At 35.2% G+C, this 22,890-nt stretch overlaps 1 protein-coding gene across 1 annotated transcript; it reads right to left on the reverse strand.

The window, feature by feature from the left end:
• Nucleotides 1–203: 203 nt before the first annotated feature.
• On the reverse strand, nt 204–21,217 carry Nct (Nicastrin). Its single transcript, XM_071585236.1, has 14 exons — nt 21,107–21,217; nt 20,826–20,930; nt 20,616–20,739; nt 19,298–19,416; nt 18,250–18,386; nt 17,097–17,238; nt 12,995–13,220; nt 11,507–11,699; nt 9,574–9,743; nt 8,885–9,068; nt 8,057–8,287; nt 4,072–4,195; nt 2,339–2,546; nt 204–1,694 (listed from the first exon to the last, which is right to left on the reverse strand). The coding sequence occupies exons 1-14, from the start codon at nt 21,147–21,149 to the stop codon at nt 1,676–1,678; spliced, it is 2,025 nt and encodes a 674-aa protein (XP_071441337.1). The 5' UTR covers nt 21,150–21,217; the 3' UTR covers nt 204–1,675.
• Nucleotides 21,218–22,890: the final 1,673 nt, after the last annotated feature.

Consider the following 22,890-nt stretch of genomic DNA (forward strand, 5'->3'; position numbering starts at 1 on the left):
GGGATTATTTATCACCAATAATTGAATGATCTAGCGGAAGAAAGCCATCAGCAACATACAATCATTTTTATGATATAATAACTAAACTCAAAGGTGCTTCCAATAAATTAAGAAAACTGTTTGAAAATAATATGCATTGCAATGAAAAATAATATCAGGATTATGGTTTTTGAATGAATTGACCAAAATACTAAAACTTTAATTATAGCTGAATTTTATTCTTAAATAGTCATTGGCTACAATGAATTGGCTTTCATTTAATCATTTAAAAAAACTATAAAGTACCAAAAATATTTTGGCACAATCACTCATATTCATCAATCAAATACATATAAACAATAACATGCACCCAAAATTACCATGTTTGCTCACCCAAAAGATGAATTTGCATTTCAGTCATTGATATTTCAAAAAAAGAGACTAGAAAATTTTTTCCAGTACATATGATATACAAAAATGCACATTTCATTTATACATCAATTGATGAATGCCCAGCTCGAATAAAGGAACTTCATCCAATTCATAGCTTTCTTAAATATAATTTACGCATATCTTGAGTGCTAGAGTATAAAGGTTCAATCCTATATGTATGCTTTACAGATAAGTATAGGGTCAAAAGTTTACTTATGGGGTTGCAAACACAGTATATAGCTATAATAAGTAATTTACTCGTGAGATCATTCATAACATACAAAACAATTAATTTAGCAATAAAAAAACATTTAGTCTTTTAGCTGTTCAAGTAAAATATTAAAATCTTATTAGGTACTGACATCAATGTATCCTGGTTAAAATTACGACATCAGTACCTATAAAAGGAAAATAAAATATTGAATGATTAATAACAATAACTCCCACGTCTTGGTATAAGTAACACAAAAATATGGGATACCTCTGAGCAATCTATGTAAGTCATGAAAATGCATAGTACAACCATAACTGGACAAGTTATTTGTTGCAACATGGTAGCAACTTATCACACACATTCATCATACACAAAAGTTTAAGTTTATCATACATAAAAGTTAAGCAGATAAATATTTTGCATGAGGAATGTACATAGTACTATTTGGACTGATATTTTATAAGGCAGTTATAGAGTTTGGGACAATTTCATTGCTTGAAGCCTTAATACAATATCAGTGGCAAACAATTAGGGATAAAAGGCTCCAATAAAAAAATGCAATTTCAAAAATATCAAAATTTATACACATCCCCATTCCACTGCTTTTAACCCTAGCCTACGTTAATTGATGAAACATGTTCCTTCATGTTTCTAAACATTCTAGTGGTCACTCAAGATTAAAGATATCATCTTTATAAAAAATTAAATTAGTTTCCTTGAAATAAGACAAATTATAAATACCTTCCACTCCAATTTCATCATTAAACAATACTTGTCTACACCCACTGATTTCACCAATCTTCATTTCATTCTTTTTACATAACTTGTTGCTCCGAGACCGCAAATCAATTACCCTTACAAGAACACAGTGAGTAATTTTTCTGAGACTGTGGTGTTGGAAGTCTCACTGTCAAATGATGACTTTACCCACAAACCAGCCTTCACTCTTATTATCTTCACTCACAGTTGTGTCACAGGAACAGAAGAAGAGGAAGGAGACCACCACTCTTGGCCTAGACTCGCCAAGGATATCTGATTTGCGTCGTGCCCCTAGCAACCAGCCACCAACCTAAAAAAGGGAATGAAAGCATTTCATAAAAACTCTCATAATTCTTGCTTAATTCCTCTAAAGGAATATATAATAATAATTACACCATGAGAGGCCTATTAGAGGCTCCAGAATTGGGTTCTGCAAAGGTCGAAATTCAGAATCCTATTTTTATTTTTAATGGATCAATGATCTGAAGTGCTATAAGTCATAAAATTGGCAAAAAAAAACCATTAATCACAGGTACACAATTAGTCTTTTTTCAAATGATTTTCACGTCTGAAATAATATTCAGTGTGGGGACGATGTAATAACCGAAAACTTTACTAGTTCATTAATTCTTTAAGCAAAAGGAACAGGTTTTTCATTTAATACCAGATTTGGTATCTACTTTATTCCACTCTGTTAAATAAACAATCATATGTAAAATGAGATAAAATGAATGTGACCTGCGCAGAGAAACTTCAAACATTAATATGGTAATAATATTAAAAAAATAAAATGAAATGTATTTTGGAATGAAATTTTATTTTTGAGTTAATAATGTAAGAACACTTTTGTAAAATGCCACATTACTACCGGTGAAAATAATTTTTGGAATAATTTCTTTTATTTTCACACAATATTAGCCTTAAAACTATAGGTAAAATATTACATCTACTTACGTGTTAGTGCCACCACTATTACAGAATAAAGTGCCAGATCGGGAAGTTGCAAAATGGACGACAATAAATGACAAAACAAGGACTACAAGTCCAGCACAGAGTGTGGCAATTTCATGTTGACGGGATGGACGAAGGAAAATGCGAACTGAAAACTCCTTCCAAACAGACTCACTCCATGTGGAAAACTTTCCACTGGACCAATCATAATCTGCAAGGAAATTCATGAATTAAAAACTTATAAAAATTAAAGATTCAGATGTGATGTGGTAGAACTCTTCCTTAATTACAGAGATGAAAACTACTACAATTTCCACTAAATGAAAATTTATTCATGACCAGTTTCGATGCACTGCATCATTTTCAAGTGAAGCTCTCACTGTAAAGGTCCAAATATATACATAAAATATTGGAAGTGAGGAAATCAGGGTGTCACCATGTGCTGGGAGGGGTTAGGCGAGTGGGAAAAACAAGTTCTGGGGACCAGCCATTCACAAAGCGGCTTGGTCCCCACCCAATGCAGGAAGACACCGACCTCTCACTGGTTGCAACCACGTAAGGAATTCAATCTTGACACCCCAGATGATCCCCAGTGAGGGAGATTGATCGGCCAATGGACCCCGGGATGCCACCGCTACTCCTTCCTCACCAACCGTGGGGAGATGGGATGATGGATGCCGTTTGGAGTGCAGATGGGAAGAATGGACCATCCCATCACACCAAACTGGAGTTTTCATATTCCTTGGTCTTTCCCTCTTCCTCTAGAAACCCTCAACCTCCACCCCCACTTTTACCCGTTTTTTTCTCCCATTCCCAGAACTTTGGTTTTTCCCAATTGATGACACCCTGGTTTCCCAACTTCACATATTTTACATATATACTTGGACCTGTACAGTGATAACTTCACTTGAAAATTATGCAGTGTATCAAAGCTGGTGGTGAATTTGGTGTTCCTTCTAACAACTTCACCTAACAATTTGCTCTCTTGCCCCACCATTTGTCAAACTTCGTTGCGTCTTCTACCGCATTTAGCTAATTATTTCAGACCCATTCCCATGCCTCCAATCTGTGCTCATCCTCTATCCCTAGAGAATTTGTTTCATAATCACCAGCATTATATTTCAAATTAAAATTTTATCCAACCTTAAAGAATTATATTGTGCCCAGTAAGATTATTAAAATCATGCAAAAATCAATACTGGAAAATCATCACAAAGGGCAAATAAATCTTCATCCACTGAGGAATGCAATAAATTCTTAAAAATGCATTTCTTTTTATTAATTTAATATCTTTACTGGGACTATTTAGTCCCTTCTTCCACTAAACACTGAAAGACAAACATCCATGCTCTGGGTGGAGGTGACCCCACCCAAGCTGGAATCGAACCTACAACCTCTGGGTTGGCAGGCGAGAATGTTACTCCAGGGCTGGCAAATAAAATAGGAAACCCTTTATAATTACTCAAAAGCTTGACATAAAAATTCTCAGATAGAATTTCTCAGAAAAACACATAGAATACGCTGTTATTGGTGAAAAATCTGAGAAATATCTTCTACATACAAAAGGTTATAATCTTAATCCACTACTCCTGAATATTTCATCAAAATCTGATATAATTAATAACTTAGTGTGGATGGATTTTCCTGAATGCAAATGACTAACTCATAATGAGATCACTTCATCCAAACAATTCATAACAGTTTACTGCTTACACAACAAACATGAAAGTCATTACCTTCAATTTCAAAAGCAGGGCTGACAGCAATTGAATAATTGCAGGTAGACCGGTAGCATGTCCCATTTTCATTAGTGTTGGGAGGAATTGCATTTGAACCTCTAATCCATGTGTACTGGTACATCTGTGTAAAAATATAAGATATGAATTTCATTATGCCCACTGCAGACTAACCGAGATGAAGTGTTTTTCTATTCTAGGTACTATAATATTCCATACACATGACTACATAAAACAAACACAGATTACTCAAAATTAACTCTAACAGATAAATATAACTTCATTACCTATCAGTTTATTCGATTGTGCCACAGTAATCTCTTTGATTTTAAAGTTCATAACCTCAAATATTTTATTTTTTTAAACACAAAATCAATGAAAGTTTACCGGTTAAAACTGGCAAAAAATTCAGAGCAGGTCAACACAAAATGAATTGACACCATAAGCTAACCTCACTAGGAAGTAGACTCTCCCAGGAAAAAGTTCAGTGCCTCATGCTATCTTGTACGATATTTATGTAACTCTTACTCTTAACCTTGTACTTTGGATTATTTAACTCTGATTATTATTACTAAGTAATCTACTGGTTAAGGAAGGTTTTGGATGGACACAACCACCGAATTTTGTGACTCATAACAAAACAAAATTCAGCAATCTACTATGCATCAAGTCCCTCTTCATCTCTGTGTATTTCCTTCCTCCTTTCATCCCGTCCAAAATCCCTATCCTGTTCCTGACCCTTCTTCGTTTGCCTGACATTCTCCCCTCTATCACAGTCTTCAACATCCCACTGCCAATCAATAAGCCCTTCATCCACTTTTTCTGCCTCCTTATAATTTTTCCAAACAATCCCTTTTCCTCGCCCACCATACCTAGCACTTCCTCATTTGTTTTCCTTTCAGTCCATTTCATCTTCTCCATCCTTCTCCACAGCCACATTTCAAAAGCCTCCAGTCTACGTCTATTCTCCTGCTTCAATGACCATGTTTCTGCACCATATATAACTACACTCCTTATCAAAGTTTTGACAAGCCTTTCCTTAACATCCTTATTCATCGTCCCTGCCATCAATTCCCTCCCTCTCATGAAATCCTCTTTGCCTAGTGCAATTCTTCTCCTTACATCCCTACTACTTTGACCAATATGCTACAAAACACTTCTGAAATACATAAACTATTCCACCTGCTCTAGTTTTTGCCCTCTTATTTTAATGTTGAGCCTTAGCCTTTGTGTTCCTGGAAAATAACATTACCTTTGTATTATTTATATTGATTCTCATTCCATACCTACCGCACTGAATTTTCAACTCACTCAGCAATGCATGCAACCCCTTAGCTGACTGACAAATTAGATCATGGTCGTTAGCAAACTTAACTGATTTTACAAATTCCATTCCGATTTTCATTCCTACCTCCAGTTCTTGCCATGCCTCTTTAACCATTTATTCCACTTTAACGTCAAACAGCACCGGTGGTAATGGGCAACCCTGACTTAAACCTCTTCCTAACACTGCCCATTTGGACTCTGTTCCCCACTCACACCTGAGCAGTTGGAGACATGTACAGGTTACCGATTAGCCTTCTGTCCCTCCAATCTATACCTATTTTCTGCAATATACTCAGAGTTTTTCCCAATTCACTCTATCAAATGCATTTTCTAAATCTACGAAATAGGTAAATACATCCTGATTTTATTCTATATTCCTCTCGATTAGTGATCCCATTACTGCAAGGCATCACACGTACCTCTCCCTTTCCTAAACCCAAACTGGTCATCCCCTAACCAATCATTTGCCCTACTCTCTATCTTTTTGTTGATGATCCTGAGAACAACTTCAGCTGTGTGGGATATCAAACTTATTGTTCTGTAGTCTTCACATGATGTAGCCTTTTACCTTTTTCGTAATAGGAACTAACACTGATCTAACAAAGTCTACCGGCCTTATTCCTTCCTCATAGGTACTACGAATAAGTCCATATAGCCTCTTCCTCCCACATTTTACTAAAACTTTTAGTAGTTCCTCAGTAATGTTGTCTCCCTGACAGCCTTATTTGATTTCTTCTCCCTTAATGCCCTTTCTATCTCATCATCGAGTATGTCTCGACCTAAGCTATCTTCCTCTACATCATATTCTCTTTCTATGTCTAACCTTGTTGGCTTTAGTTCTTTACCATACTCCTCTTCTATATATTCCTTCTATCTCTCTTGGATGTTTTCTGGGTCAACTATTATCTAATCCGACTTACCTCTAACTGTTAGCACATATCTTCCCTTCTTACTTCCCGATAGTCTTTTAACCTTGCTGCATAGCACACCAATTTCACTCTTCTTCTGCCAACTTTCCATATCCTTGCACTGTCTTCCACCATGCTTCTTCTGCTTTATTGGTAGCCCATTTCAATTAATAATTTAAATCTTCGTACTTCCTTCTGCCTAGCTCCGTGCTTTAATTCTTCCAATTTTCTCTCTCATCTATCTTTCTAACCATCTCAGTCGTGATCCAAGGTTTCCTTGTCCTTTTCCCATTAATGGTTCCTATAGCTTCTCCTGTGGCTTTTGATATCCCTTATTTGATGAATTCCCATTTTTCCTTTTCCTCGATAGTACTCCACTCTTTGCCCTCGCCCATGATTTTCTCTGCAGACTGCTGATACTCCTTCCTTGTCAATCCACTTAATGCTTCTACTTTCCATTTCCTAACCTGCCGCCTCTGCCTTTCTTTTTGAAAGGGACTTTACCCTTCACAACAACTAAAATGAGATCAGAGTACACATCTGCTCCTGGGAAGCTGTGCAAATTTATTACATTGTTCCTAAACTTATGCCTAACCATAATATAATCTAACTGATACCTTTCTGAGTCACCTGGCATTTACCATTTATACCTATGATTTTGTGGTGTTCAAACCAAGTCTTGGTGATGACTAACTCCCGTCTCTTACAGAACTCACTTGCTTTATCCCCGCAGTCATTCTATGTACCTAAACCAGAGTCCGTCACCTCATCACCATCTCTTCCTTTGCCTATCGTCGCATTTCAATCCCCCATCACTATCAAATGTTTCTCAGCAGGAACACACCTGATGATGTCCTCTAAGTGACCATATATCCTATCAACTTCTTCCTCCTTACGATTGCTTGGTGGCATGCATACCTGAACAATTACCAAGTTAGTCGGTTCTACTTTTATCTCTACTAGTAATATACTATCTGTTGCTTGTTCTATGTTGACAATGCTTCTTCCTAAGGAACGCATAAGCACTTCCACCATGTCAAAATGTAGTCCATGGGAGGGCTGACTACTATATGCCATACAAAATTTATTCAGGGCCAAATCCCCCAAAAAATATTTAAAGTTCAAAAACAAATAATTATTCATTTGCAGAATATTGTTCTACACAAACTTCAAATAACTTCAATTAATTCCTTTCCCTGTGCATACATTTTTTGAATTGCAAAGTTGGTAAGAAATAAATATTAGCTGGTTTTTATTTCATTCAGATTTTCATCAAAAAAATACCATGAATTTAAGGTGGTTGCATCAAACAAGTGTGAATACATAAACTACAAAACTATTTAAATCAAGTCTGAAATTATTTTAAAAAATCATTCTAATGTGGAGATCAATGAACACTGGAAATCTATTAAATAAATGAGGCTAATTGAACACATTATATATTTTGGGGACAAAATAATGTAAGGTTTATAAAGCATAGCCATATCTTTGGTTACTTCTAAGATTTAACAATTATCAGCATCATTCAAAATTTAATTTTTAATACAGTAAAAAATCATTAATTAAAACATAAAATCAACAATTTTAGGAATTACTCCTGAAAAGAGGATCTCATAAAAAATTTAGTAAACATAAAAAACATGAAAAAATTGATAAAACCATTTGAAATCATTAAAAGACCTTCATTGAGATTTACTGTAAAATGACAAATGAAAATATGAATCATGTGCATATTTGTACATTAGACTTACATATTTATCCTCGCTTCTGGGGTGGCATTCAGTTTCCGAAAAATTTAACATTAAAGTACCAGTTAGGTAGGCTAGAGTCTGTGCAGTATAGCTGGTACCCACGTTAGGCCAATTATTAACCCCAACATAGAGGGATGGAGGGGCAGGTGAAGATCTCCTGCCAGGAGCAGTAGCAGCACGAAATATGGGACAATCAGATGATTCCAGGTAGCAATGCAGCAACTCATCCACCTAAAAACATGAACCAATGGAGGTTCATAAGCCCAATAATTTTAAAATTACTGATTTTGGCAAGGCAACTATTTTCACTTTTGTCCGGCACACCCCATTCAACCTTGAGGGTTAAGAATTTTTTTCAGAGTACTTCTAGATAATTTAATACTTGTGCAAGGTGAGCCCCACACCTGCCTCTTGGCCATAGATTTTAATTTATTTAATTGCACTAAAAATACACTAATAGCTAACCAATTGAGGTAAAATTTTACAAATTTAAAGCTCCAAATTTGTAATTTTTTTTTTTTTAAATCAAATTTTAAGGAGCCTTCTGGTTTCAGGTTAAACTTAGTGGAAAGTATCGATATTGGAGAGAAATGATAACATACAATTATGATTTCCACTGTAATATTTTTATTTGCATGACCCAGGTTACAACACTTACTGTCCAGAAGAAGAACCCGGGGTCATTTAAATAAAAACAGTATAGTGAAAATCACAATTGTTAATTATCATTTCTCTCCATTGAAATTTTACTAAGATTATTGTGGGAGGTATACGTAAAGAACATAAAAAGATAACAGAAAAGACATACACATACTAACTTACACTTACCAAAGGTGCTGTGTCCTCTACTATACCATCATACTCCTCATTCAACAAGTAGTTATAGAGACTTTTGGCAAGTGCAACAGACACATTGGACAGCAACACTTGCACTGAGTTTCCATCAATTTCACTACCATTAGCATATTTATACTTCATATTGGAGGAATTGTCAAATATACTGTGATAATATCTGAAAAATCATAAGTAATGATAAGTAATGATTAATGAAGACAATTGGGAACAACATAATTTTGAGCAACAAAACTGTAATCTTAAATTGATGTAAATAACACAAATATTTGGTATTTAAATTAAGGTAACACTTAACTTTTTCTCATAATGTTATACCACTATCCAATTTTGTTTACACAAATATGCATGCTTTATTTGTAACTTTTTAATCATTAACATACGCACTAGTTTTTAAAAATAATTACAGTAAAATGTATAGCACACTAAGTGTACTTTGATAAAATAAAAGTGTATTAAAATTGTAACTAGAACTAAAAATTTAACACTTAACATGAGCCTAGAAAACAGACTAGATTTTGATATTTTTACAATCCTTAATTCCTTAGCATTTACATGTATCTATCATTCTACCAAAAAAATATAAACAATTAATTTAATTAGTGTGAGAGGGTAAACATAAGAACATAATGGCATAGGAACCTATAAGAAAATCTGTTTCTCACCTATTAGTAAAATTGTTAGCAAAATCAGCCAATACCAGTCCGGGTAAACTGTTATAAAAACGCTTGAACATTTGCAGTGATGCTGGGGGTAGAGATGCAGTTTTGGAATCCACAAAATTCAGATTAATTGCTTTTCCTTGCCGAGCAATAATTTTGGTAAAACTGGCCAGCTAGAAATATAGACACCAAGAATATTATTCACATGTAAGACTTACAACAAGCACATGAGGGACAGAAATATTTAAGTGATTTACAGTAATGTCAATAATTTCCTACTAAAAATTTAGAAGTATTGAAAAAGCTTAAATTTAGCATCAATGAATTGCAGCCATATGTCAGGTATTACTATGATATATGATGCATGATGAAAATTTGTATTATGGAAAAACATCGGGATCTATATATTGAGCTCAGTTTTGAAAAGCCATAAAGAAAGGTTCCATAAAATACATTAATAGTAACATAATTCTATGACACACCTAGACACAATCTTATCAGCATCTTTTTGACTGCATGATCAGACTGCCATATTTTCATTTTTGTCCTTTCAATTAAGAATTTACATAGCGCATGAATATGATTAAATGTAATTTGAACTTTTCTTCTGATACTTAATTATTCTTCAGTACAAGAACTAAAAGCATCTCATCTAACAGTTTATTCTTGAATATGCAGATCTTTAGAAGCATATTTTTTCTGAGATGATCTTGGCAAGATGAGTGCCACATTTATTCTCAGTGCAGAATAAACGAAATCGTGTGGTCAATTTAGAGGCTGGTTTATTACTTTTCCGTCGCAATCCCGATGAATTTCTGCATCCATACATAACTGTGAATGAAAAATGGATACACTTCTACATTCCAGAGAAAAAGAAACTGTGGAAACATGGGACTCTTAAGGTGATCTGGCTCTAAAGAAGGTGAATATGATGAAAATTGGCTGACTATGTGATGGCCTTGGTTTTTTGGGATGCATCTACATCAATTACTTGCAATAAAGACAAACAATAAATAAAGAGAATAATACACTATTATTGCACTGCTTGAGCAAAGAAATCAAGAAAAGAAAACATCTTTACTTGACAAAATAGATTCTCTTCACTCATCACAATGCACACACACCCGCAATTTCGATGGCGGAAATTATGGAATTAAAGTTCGACTTACTTTCACCAGATTTGGCTCCCAGGGTCTTTTTTTCCTGACTTGAAAAAAATGACTCAGTAAACGGTTCATGTTGAACAAGGAGGTCATGGCCAACACGGATGCCCATTCAAAGGATTTTCTAAAATCCTATTTTTTGAAGGGCTTAAAAAAATTTGAGAAACACTGGAAAAAGTGTATTGAGCTAAAGGAATAGAATGTTGAAAAATAAAAAATCTACCCAAAACTATCTTTTTTTATTCTTTCCTAATCGCTTAGCAAACAGCCCATGCAATTTTCATTTGAAATTTCCTTTCAGCCTAGCATTTCTGTTTTTTTAGATTTTAAGTATTCATACCAGACTCATTTCAATTTTCCAAGCAGAGTAGCCACCGTATTTGTAATATGGTCCAGTGTCAAAATGAATTGATAGTAGTAGTAGTATTTAGGGGAAATGACCGACAGCTGAGGTCATTTGTGCCATTAGCGATGGACAGGAAAGGATGAAGGATGGAGAGAAACCTGGCTTCGGCATCAGCCTACTCTTTACGAAAGGCACCAAAGGGTCCACAACTTAACGTCCCATCTGACGGATGGCGTACTCACTCAAAGTACCCTCCACCAAGGACCTCAAGTAGGGATCAAGATACCTTTGAAAAGTATTCAAAACCGCCGGGATTTGAACCCGGGCCCTCTGGGTGGGAAGCCAGTATGATAGCCACCGCATCATCTCGATTCCCCAGTTGAATTGATAAGGAGAAGATATATATAGTTACAAAATGCAACCTTACCTCAGTAGAGTCCCCATGAATGAAAAAGTTTCTATCTGGGGCATATAATTGACCCAGTTCAATGAAGGCTGATATTTGCTCGAGCTTGATTGGGAAAGCCCCTCTGTCCATATCCCATGCCAAGCGGCTGGATCCAACATAATCGTAAGATTCACCATTTAGAAATAAGAACAGAATGTTTTTGGATTCATTTCTGAAAATAAAAGATAAAATATATGTCATATAAATTGTTAAATTTCCTAAGATACTCATACACCTGACTAGACACCCAATATGAAGGATATTACAAACATCTGATTTGCTAACATAATATCATATGAACATTACTTATCATGTGACTGTAGTAGCAGTAATTAGAGGAGATGACTGACATCTAAAGTTATTTGCACCATTAGAGCAGGCAATTCAGAATATGTAGGATTTAAAGGAATGGTAGAGGCAGAGAGGAACCCAGTGTTGATATTAGCCTGCTCTAAATAAGATGCCAAGGGGAATATTAATCCACGTGCCAATGAAAACATAAATGGTGTAAATGCAATCAGGTAAACAAAAAATAAAATGAATAACACTTGTATAGAGTAATATATACATACAAGGGTGGTCTGAAAAGTTTACGAGCCAGAAAATTTTAGAAAAAATGCCTCGTATCTCTGTTGGGTCGGAAACTTTTCAGACCACCCTCGTATAAATATAAGACTGTATTTGAAGTGAAGTAAAATAATTTTACAAGATTTTTAAAGCCTCAATGCAAAGTGGCAATGTTACATGATATTTAACTGCTACACTAATGCACTGCTTTCAGTTGGTTATTTAATTTACACTGATAGTTGATATTTGCTAAATGAATACTGTAGAGCCCTTATGCACATGTCCTTGATACATGGGGTGCCAAATTACAGTTTAAATGCTCCATCATGTGTTGTGGTTCAAGCCTCCTTCACATACAAGCATGTATTCAGAGTACAATAACTAAAATGTAATCATGCTGGGACCTAAAAATATTTTATTTTTTCATTTCAGGGTGCACTCAACATTACAAATCATTTTTCAAATCATGAATTTTGTGCAAACTACAATAACTACAATGGTCTAGGCCTCTGAGAAACCAGATTACAAGGCAAAAGTGACTTATTGGGAGCTCATGGGTCAACAGAGATGCCTGGAGGTGAAAAATAAATGAAAATACTAAATTATACTCCAATATCATAAATTTGGATCAATGAATAATTCAAGGACACTGAAGTATCCTTTTGCTAATTTTGGTGGCAGTGGGGTAACATCCTTATCTGCGAATCCAAAGATAATGGGTTCCCATTTAGGATGGTTATCTTCCACTTGCAATGTTTTTGGGAATTTGTGGTTGTCCTTTTTTTATTTCTACCTTAAAAATCTCACATTAACATTAACTGGGCTGGTTTTGAACCAGTAGTTTATAAAATAATAAATTAAAGAGTTAAAGAAAGAAGCAAGGAATGTATGGCCACTTACTTGGGCATGGAGTCATTCACCATGGATGACAGTATTGAACTGGTTGTGAGTAATGTGACTAAGCCACTTACTGGACTCCTTGCTCCTGGGGTTACTCCATCAAACATTGATGTAGCATCCATCCTTGTAGCCAAAACTATGTATGAAGAATTTGACTGGTGTTCACGAGGCAAAGGGAAAAGAGTCGACCAGACATTTCTATCCCCCAAAGGATCACAGACACGGACTGCAATAAATAAAACCATTTGAAATAATTTTTTAAAAATAAATGTAAAAAATGAGAACTCATATATGTGCATATTGTAATGGAATTAAAGAATATCACAGTCGCTTCAATCAACAAGTAAATGATAATGAAACAGAGGGAGAATTCCATAAGCCAATTAATGATAGGCATTGGGAATGTAGTAATTTTCAAATAGATAATATGATAAAAGAACCTCCTGAGGGACAAAAATGTAATTTAACCTAGGTTGAGGAAATATGACTTTCGAACATTCAATGGAAAAGTGAAATGTTTCATAAGTCACTAAACATTAGTTGAAGGGTCCTTTCCATTTTAAAACATTAATTAAAAACCCTTGATAAAGTACAAGTTTATGTAAATTTAGGTAAATAAAACAAGAGATTGATGGATACCTCGGCGATTTGAAAGAAACAGGTCCCTGATACCTGAATAAATAGCATTACATATTAAAAGTCATAAAAATGATATACAAATATCTGCAGTAAGTTTTAAAATTTAAATTTCTTACAATTTTTAACACTAAGCTTTAGTTTCAGAGCCAGAGACAACATCAGGACATCTATTAAGTTCATCATTAAATATGCTTCAACATCTGCTCTGTGGTTGTCACCAGTGTCAATTTCACTTTTTAGCATTGTATTTCACTGCTTAGTGACTCTATCATGTAACTGTTCATCATTGTCTCCTTAACAAAGGCCATCATCTTCTGAGTGATAAAAAATGACATTAATGTTCCCAAAATTTAGAAAACCTTTTCACTCAATCACCTGGCATTTAATTCTGTTCTCCTACTTTTCATATTTTATCCTAGAAAAGGTAGCCATAATAGCTGGTTTAGATTCAGGCACCACTATTGCTTGGGAACAGAATGTTGGTGCTGACTTACTGACCAACGTCAAATCAGCACAAACAGTTTACAAACCCTTTCTCTTTTATTGCTGCTCAAGTGCTCCACACATTTTCTTTAACGCCCACAATAATTAATATTTAATTCATATCTAACTTCCCTAATTACTTAGGGGATGTTCAGTTTGGGTTTAGGAAGGGGAAAGGCACGCACGATGATATGAGATCATTTAAGAAGAGGGATAAAGAATACAATCATGATATATTTACCTGCTTCATAGATTTTGAAAAGGCATTTGACAGAGTGAATTGGGAAAAACTAAAACAAAAATTTTTTGTGAAGGAAAATTTCTCTTATTAGTTGCAGATATTCTAAATTGGTCAACCAGTGCAGATGCAATTCCATGTACCCACAATCGCTTATTTTTCATAACCATTGTTGACAGGGAAATGGCTTAATTTTGCTATTCTGGGTTTGTAAACGTTCTACTATTGATGATTCAGTGACTCAGATCTATGATTAGATGACTCAGTGTGAGTGGCTGCCAGTGAAAAGGTACATGTATCAGATGACCCTTGTACTTATGGACTTAGTGCATATTTGGGGTGGCCTACGTGGCAGCGGGTACACAGTCCAACATCATATTTGCATTATTCAAATTTATGTTTTCCTGTAATTTACATAATTTTTTATCACATTCCATGCAATTTCCTACAATCCCAATGTATGTGGAACCCATATTTGCATGGTTTTATTTTCAGTATTCATGCTATTTGCATCACTATTTGCTGCATTAAAAAAAATCACTTTCTAAAAATATTACTTATACACAACAGCCTTTGTGAAGTTGGACAACTGTTTGCACCAGTCAAACAGTGAGGTTGCTCTGAGTTTTATGAATTAAGACAATGACTTCAGTAATTAAGCATGTCAAATTGAAAATTCTTCTTTTCCAGCCATTTAAATTTTCCTGCATTTTAAAATTTTTATGTGGTTCCCTAGAAAGTGTGAATAGGGATTTTTTCACTAAATGTACAAACAACCTCCACGGATGAGCCTTTCCAGAAGCAGGGTTAAGATGAATAGCAGTATGGAAGAGGTTTAGGTAGGTTATTTTATTGGGTTGTGAGATATAATAAGGCCGGAGGAAAATTGAGCTAGTGATAGTTTTGACCTTTTCATTAATACAATTTATATCATCCGTTTAAATGAATATACTTTGTAACTTCCACACAATTTTTATTCGTACTACCGGTTTCAACGCAACGGCGTCATCATCAGGTACAAACATTTTTCGGGCACAGGGTTGTATATATATGCACTTTTCGGAAAGGAATGTTGGGGGAGGGTGGGTGGGGTGAATGGCTAATGGGAAGGAGAGGGGTTAGGGGGGGGGTTAAGCCGCGTGGCTGGCAGGTAAAGGTCCGTTGGCGGGGGGGGGGGAGGGAAGGTGGCATGGGGCATGAGTCCCCCATGCCACCTTCCCTCCCCCCCCCCCGCCAACGGACCTTTACCTGCCAGCCACGCGGCTTAACCCCCCCCCTAACCCCTCTCCTTCCCATTAGCCATTCACCCCACCCACCCTCCCCCAACATTCCTTTCCGAAAAGTGCATATATATACAACCCTGTGCCCGAAAAATGTTTCCCCCATGCCACCTTCCCCCCCCCCCCCCCCGCCAACGGACCTTTACCTGCCAGCCACGCGGCTTAACCCCCCCCCTAACCCCTCTCCTTCCCATTAGCCATTCACCCCACCCACCCTCCCCCAACATTCCTTTCCGAAAAGTGCATATATATACAACCCTGTGCCCGAAAAATGTTTGTACCTGATGATGACGCCGTTGCGTTGAAACCGGTAGTACGAATAAAAATTGTGTGGAAGTTACAAAGTATATTCATTTAAACGAACATGAACCTCCACAAAGTTGAGCCCGAGACCATAGAATTCAATTTATATCATCATTGCAGCTTCATTTGAAAACTTAAAAAGGCTAGGGTGTGGCTCCCATACTTTGAGCACTTGGTGAGTTTCAATCATCAATTCTTAGAGATCTTTTCAAATTAGCCGAAATCTTCTCATACAATCTGAGTTTACATTACTTTTTCTACCTGGCAAGTGCAGAAGAATAAAAATTGCCCCCCTTACCATGCCATTAAATCAAAAATGGCTCATTTGGGGGTAAATCTTTAGCTGTTATCTAGATTAACTTAAATTAATTGTGGTAGAAATGTAAGCACTATCTTTCACTTTGTACATGAGAAATACCTAAGAATAAAAATAGATAATGGATTTGCAATATGAAATCTCAAATGGAAGTAAACACTTTTTTAATCCTGCACTCATTCTAACTCTCTTAATTCCATCCAAAATGTCTATCCTTTTCCTATATTATCTAAAGTTCTCTCCTCTATAATAGTATCCAACATTAATCGCCCATCAAAATGCTTTGAATCCATCTTTCTTGCCCTATTTGGATTTTTGCCAACAACCCCGTTTCCTTCCCCACCATACCTTGCAGTGGATCTATAAGCATTTTCTTGCTTGTTTTCCCTTTTGCCAACCTCACCGATTTTACGTATTCCTCACCAACTTGCATTCCTATCTTATTCTTCCCATTCCTCTTTTACCATTCCCTCCACATATCTGTCGAAAAGCATCAGTAATAATGGACACCCCTGGGTTATCCCTCTTCCTAACACTACCCAACCCCACCTACCACTGGCACCTGAGCAGTCTGAGAAATACACAGGTTGCAGATAAGTTGCCTGTCCCTCCACTTTACTCCCATTTGCTGCAATTCATAAACTTTTCCACTGTTCTTCCTACATTGAAACATCAAGGAATATGCACTGCTTGTTATTAACGCCTGATTTCACAAGTTATGTCAAACAAAAAAATCATTGCACTAATTCATGTGATACTTCAAATATTATCAGAATAACACTTACGTCTTTATGGCTCACTGCCATGTGAATGATAAAGAAGTCAATTCTTATTTACACTCACCAGGATTAAAATTAGTCACCATTGAACTCCTTCTGACGCAGGTTTGTGAATCTACTGCTGCATACATGTAAGCATTTGTTTCTATTGCACAAAGTGATCGCCCAAGATGGTCTTCAAGGTTAGAGTTATGTTTTTGGAAGCACTGTAAGAGAAAAGGCATTTGTTTTGTTTAATTAATTACCAAAACAATCTTAATTCTTAGATCATAATAAACATAGAACTCTAATTCAAACACTTTGATTATGAATCTCAAGATTTTTTATTAACTTTTTAATTCTGCTGATTTGCACAAATTCTGGAGGGAGGAGAGAGCTATATAACGGTGAAGTCTCCATTGAGGTAACTGAGGTAATTAAAGCACTTGAACACCTACCATAAAGGTTAACTACCTACTTGCTTAAATTGAAAATCACCCATGTTACAAGAGGCTGCAAAGAAGGGTCATGACTCTTGGAGAAATAACATGCAGTTCATACTATATTAAAAACTATGCATGACCTTAATTTTATAAATGGAAATAAACAATAAATGTTCCCAAAATATACCTATCATCTACTATTTACCAACTTGAAGCACAACATGGAGCAAAAACCTAATAGACCCCCAATATTGCTTGAATGGTACTTTTAAAGCATTCGTCTCTTCACTTTACTCTCAGGGCACCTCTAGCTGAGTAATGAAATGCCACCATCTAAAGATGGCAAACAGGAAAGCCAGGATGCTTTTGACTATAAGAACACATCAAAATGTATTGATGAATACTTGAGTGGCATCAACTTTTCATTAATTCATAGGTAGTCCAATCAAGTATGTGGAGATCAAGTTAATGATTTCATTTTATGTCATTCGAATTTTCAGTCCATTGATGAATGAGGAAACAAAGATTTATCGGGTGATTCACATAAACATTGACTTCGGTTCAATTTCCTCAAATGGGGACTTTGTTAGAATTAATTGAATGAACCTAGTAAAATTCTACAGCATGTGAGAAGAAACATTATCAAAGATCAATATTGACACAAGATTACCCCAAAAATCTATTTTTTCATTAATTTAATTTAAATTGATCAAATAAAATATTAAATGATGTGATAGTACTTAAATAAAGATAATTATCAAGCCTCTAACACACAAGTAGAAGGAGAAAACTTACATCTGATATCTTTTGGATGCTATCAGGATCCCTCACGTAAAATATTGGAAATCCCCAATCAACTAACATGAGACCAGTTCCATGAGGATTCCAAGGGCTTTCATCCTTACAAGTTTGATTCTCCAAGGAAGACAAACCTTTAAGAATATCAAGATATTGGTTATTATCAAGGTTTGAGGAATGATAAAATATGACAAATAAGGGGATGTTATGCATGACTAATAAAAGCAAATGATTATGTCAACTTGAACCACTATTATCCTTTCGGAGTTATGAAGATTAATCCATATATACAGGAGTACAAATGGGTGTGGTAGCCTCTAAGGGATAGAGCACTTGGTTATTAATTACAGGGTCCCAATTCAAATACCAGGTGATGCCTTTGTTTAATTTCACTTAAAATCCAAGTGGACCAAATTTCCAGTTGCTACTAGAAACTTTTCCAGACAATAAAATGGTAGCAATGAATGTGTTCATTAGTCACTCCTTAAATGGGATTTAAGATAACAAAATTCAACAGATTTTAATCTACACAATTCTTTTAAATTATAGAGTACAGGGTGCAGCAACATAACTTCCTTTTTTGAAAGCCTTTTGCGTTTGAGTGCAGTCATTATAGTTATTCTAAGATTATCACACACACATTACATTCATCATGATTCTCTCCTGTAAATGAAATTTTCAATAAATTAAGAGGAAATCAAGTACCAAGTCAGCAGGAGTTATTATTAATAAATTTACATGAAAAATACTGACCTTATTTGGCATAAATTTCACAACAAAATGATTAAATCTAATATTCCCAAGCATATGCCTTAATGCTTTAAAAAATATTACTATTTCATGCCCATAATATAATTTAAGATTAAATATTCTCAGGACAAGATTCAAGGTCATTTAAATAGATAGTTGATTTCTTTAGGGTACTGGGTTTAATCAGGAAATCTTATCCTTAAATTGCTGACATTCATACAATAGATTCTAAACCAATTAAAAGTTTGAGTGACTTAATGCAATTTAATATTAGAGACACTAAAAATAAACTCACCAGAGTATCGATTGGGGCAAGTGTCTTCATGGCTGAAGCTCTGAGGAAGGGTGGTTTGGTTGTTTATTAAAATTATACCATTCACTTTACCCGATTCTTTCAATTTCAGCATAACATTCCTGTAAATGACATAAGATTATTGCCCTTACATTAAATAATTCATCGAGCCCTGGTGAAAGAGTCAATTTGAATGGCTACATGACTAGATCAAGTTTTCCTATTATAATTATGCACCCATTTTGTCCGGTGATATGACCACATGAATGAGCAATGTTTATCAGATTAATTTTAAAAACCTGGAATTAGAAAAACCCACCTTCAAGAGCTACGATTAATGTAACCTCCATCAACTAAAACTAATCTTCCTTTAGGACGCATGTGGTGAAGCTCTTTTCTCTAGCTGTTCAAATAAAATTTGGGAAAATCTAAAAATTGGAAAGGTATCTGTCAAGTAAGGAAAAGTGATCCATAGACCTCTTTCGTAAAAGAACTATTGTTATATTCCTGATAAGTATTCTCTCTGGAAAAGATTGGATTCCTGATTAAATGATCAAGTCAACAAGCACAATGTTTGTAAAAATAACTTCAGGTGTAGGACAAGAATGGAATACTTGATGCATCCATGAATTTTAGTTGACAGAAGTTACCTTAACTATCACCGTCATACATTGACAATGAATTAACAATCCACTGAGACATACCAATAATTTACTCATCCCTGACTCGGAATGAACCATTTCAAGTAATAAGAGCCAATTTCATATGATGCTTTGTTCCTATCAAAATGAACTATCAATGCATACGGCAATTCACAGCCACAAAGGCTAGGGTGCAGGTGCGTATTTAGCAACAAAATTTTAGTGGATAGTGCATGTAGTGTGGGCAACTAATTTAAAATAACAATTACTGTATCTTTAAATACATAATTATTATTGCAAAACAGTAATGACTACTTTGAATAAAAAGGAGGGTATGAGCTGTGGCAAAAATGTTTTAATTTTATGCAAAGAAATGACTGGTTGAATTGATGGCTATACAAGATTGTGTAGCAGGTTGTGCAAGTCGCTCCCCTAGGGAAGAAAACTTAACACAAATTAAAGAAAGGTATGCCTCGTACTGCTACTGGAAGAATATAAGTTTATCGTTTTTATATTAACGGGATTTAATTGAAAAATGATATAATATTTAGCCCATTTCCAATAGATACGGTGGATGACGAACACTTACATATGACGTAAGTTATTGCTAGAAATATTTATAACGGATAAAAGATAGCCTAACCACCTATTTTTGCTACACAAAGTAAACATGGTCTTACTTATTAAACATATCCGGCTGTATGACTGCCGTATATGGTTGTGCAGGAGCATCTTGGAGAAGCCATTCCAAATCATTCTTCTCATCAACAACATAAATAACGCCCACGTTGCCCGAACGATGCGCTGCAAGATTGGGAAAAAACTTAATATACTTCAGAATTATTATTGAAAAACAAAAGAAAACTTGCAACGACAATTTATAAACTTACAACTACAGCCAAATTGATGTGTTCCATTGAGTCTCCTAAAGCAGGCTACGGCACCATGAATAGCTTCGTACATTTTGTCTTTAGTTCTTTCCGCCGACATTGAACCTATTACAAAATGCAATCAATTATAAAACACTGACCAACCACGACAAACGCTGTGATAAAAGAAACAATTCACGTATCAAGGGGTGGAAATGTAAATGTCAATAAAATTTTAACACTAATTTAGTCCACATAAACCCGACAGAATTCACGAAGGCAAAATAGAATCAATTAATCACCTTTAATTAAAAATAAAAACACAAAATATGTCCACAAAATCATATTTATCTTTGATAACACCAATTATATTTAACTACACAGCCACAGAAGGCACTAATGAACTACGGATTTTTCGCACTGAAACTTTCACTTGTTCATTTTAACGTACCATACGAACAAAAGAATTAAACATCTGTGATCATTCGCGCCCGCGCATGATGAAAATCTAGAAGTCAGTACAATCAATGATGCTGGTGATTTCTTTGTGGGCTTCAAAAATGAAATTACTGTTTAGCTTTTAATGAAAATTTCAAGTGATTGATTTTGTGTATTTAATTATGGTGAGCCTTCTGATGTGCATAATCATGCTTCAGTTTTTAGCATCGATTGATTCTGTAATATATTTGGTTGGACTTATTTTTGCTCTACCCTGTGTTGTTTCGTCAAAAAACCGTCTAACCAATTGAAATGAGAAGGAAGCCAGGTGGCAGGAAGGCAGATGGCTGGCAAAATGCCTACTGAATGACAATTCAATTTTCTAATCATAGCATACTTGTATATTGGGAGAGTTGGCACGAACCTAGTGAGTGATTAATTGGGTAGAGGAAACACCTGGATTTCATTTGAATATAGTGAATGTAACTATCGTTGAATAAATGGTCAACGTTTAGATAACTTGGAGGCAAATATTAAATCAGCTTTCCCATGCAAATCGTGTAACTTTTTTCGTTCAACCGCTATTCATGCCAAATATTTCCTTTTGGGACTTCTACTTTCTCGGTATATATCCCGCAAAGTTGGATTTTCCAATATATTTTGTAAAATAAGACAATTTCCCGATTTCCATGTATTTACTGAATAAAATGTTAATGCATACTATTTGTAAGGGTATTATCTATGCTTGGGTATACGTTATAATCGTACAAAAACACTTCAGCTATTACTATCTCCATGAGCGGTTGTTTTAAGTTTCAGTGCCGCTCTGGAGAGTAGCCATGAGGTTCCATAAAATTCCAAATAGATACTTATCTGATTGATCGCGTGTATGTAATTACATATGTGATTTCTACCTCTTATCATAATTCCACATTGCAACTTCCACGAAGGGCTCTCACACTCCTGTGCATTTGGATTCTCACAGGCTCATTCTCTTCTTCTGTTTCAATGGTTCAGCTTTCTGCTGGTGAGCTTTTGGGCCCTTTGCAGGATACACAAATTATCCTCATTGATTCTAGATATTATTTCATAGTGAGAAAAAACAAACTTGTATGCCATTATCTGAAGTTATAATTTCATATGCATAAGGAATTTTTATAGTGGTATTTTAGTGATAACATCATGAAATTTTTTTTTCTAAATGACAATATCGAACATTGCAGCCGCCCTGTGGCAAGCTTCTCTGTTACTGCTTTTGTTTCAGGGTATTTCACCCATCACATGGACAGCTATCAATTACTTTTGGCTATCGGTAAATGTGAATTTTTTATTGAGATTGATGAACTGTTTGTAATAATTCTTTCTTTTCATCAATATAACAAATATTTTATTATTGTCCATTCTTTTCAAAATTATAGTCACTTAGTTCCATATCTTTAATATGTTGCTTTTAATTGATTGTTTTTTTTAATCATTGTAAATCAAGTCTGATGACTTTTGCAGCATTCTGGTACCATATTCATCCTCTATGGAAGAGGCTGACTACTGTGTTGAAATTCTGGAAAAAGAGATATAGATGTAATAATGCACTTACCTGACTGAAATCAATCCCTCTATTTCTCATTAATGGAATGAAAATGATTATTGA

Source organism: Hetaerina americana, unplaced genomic scaffold, assembly GCF_022747635.1.
Source record: "Hetaerina americana unplaced genomic scaffold, ioHetAmer1.1.p SCAF_2, whole genome shotgun sequence".
In the NCBI taxonomy this organism is placed as follows: Eukaryota; Metazoa; Arthropoda; class Insecta; order Odonata; family Calopterygidae; genus Hetaerina; species Hetaerina americana.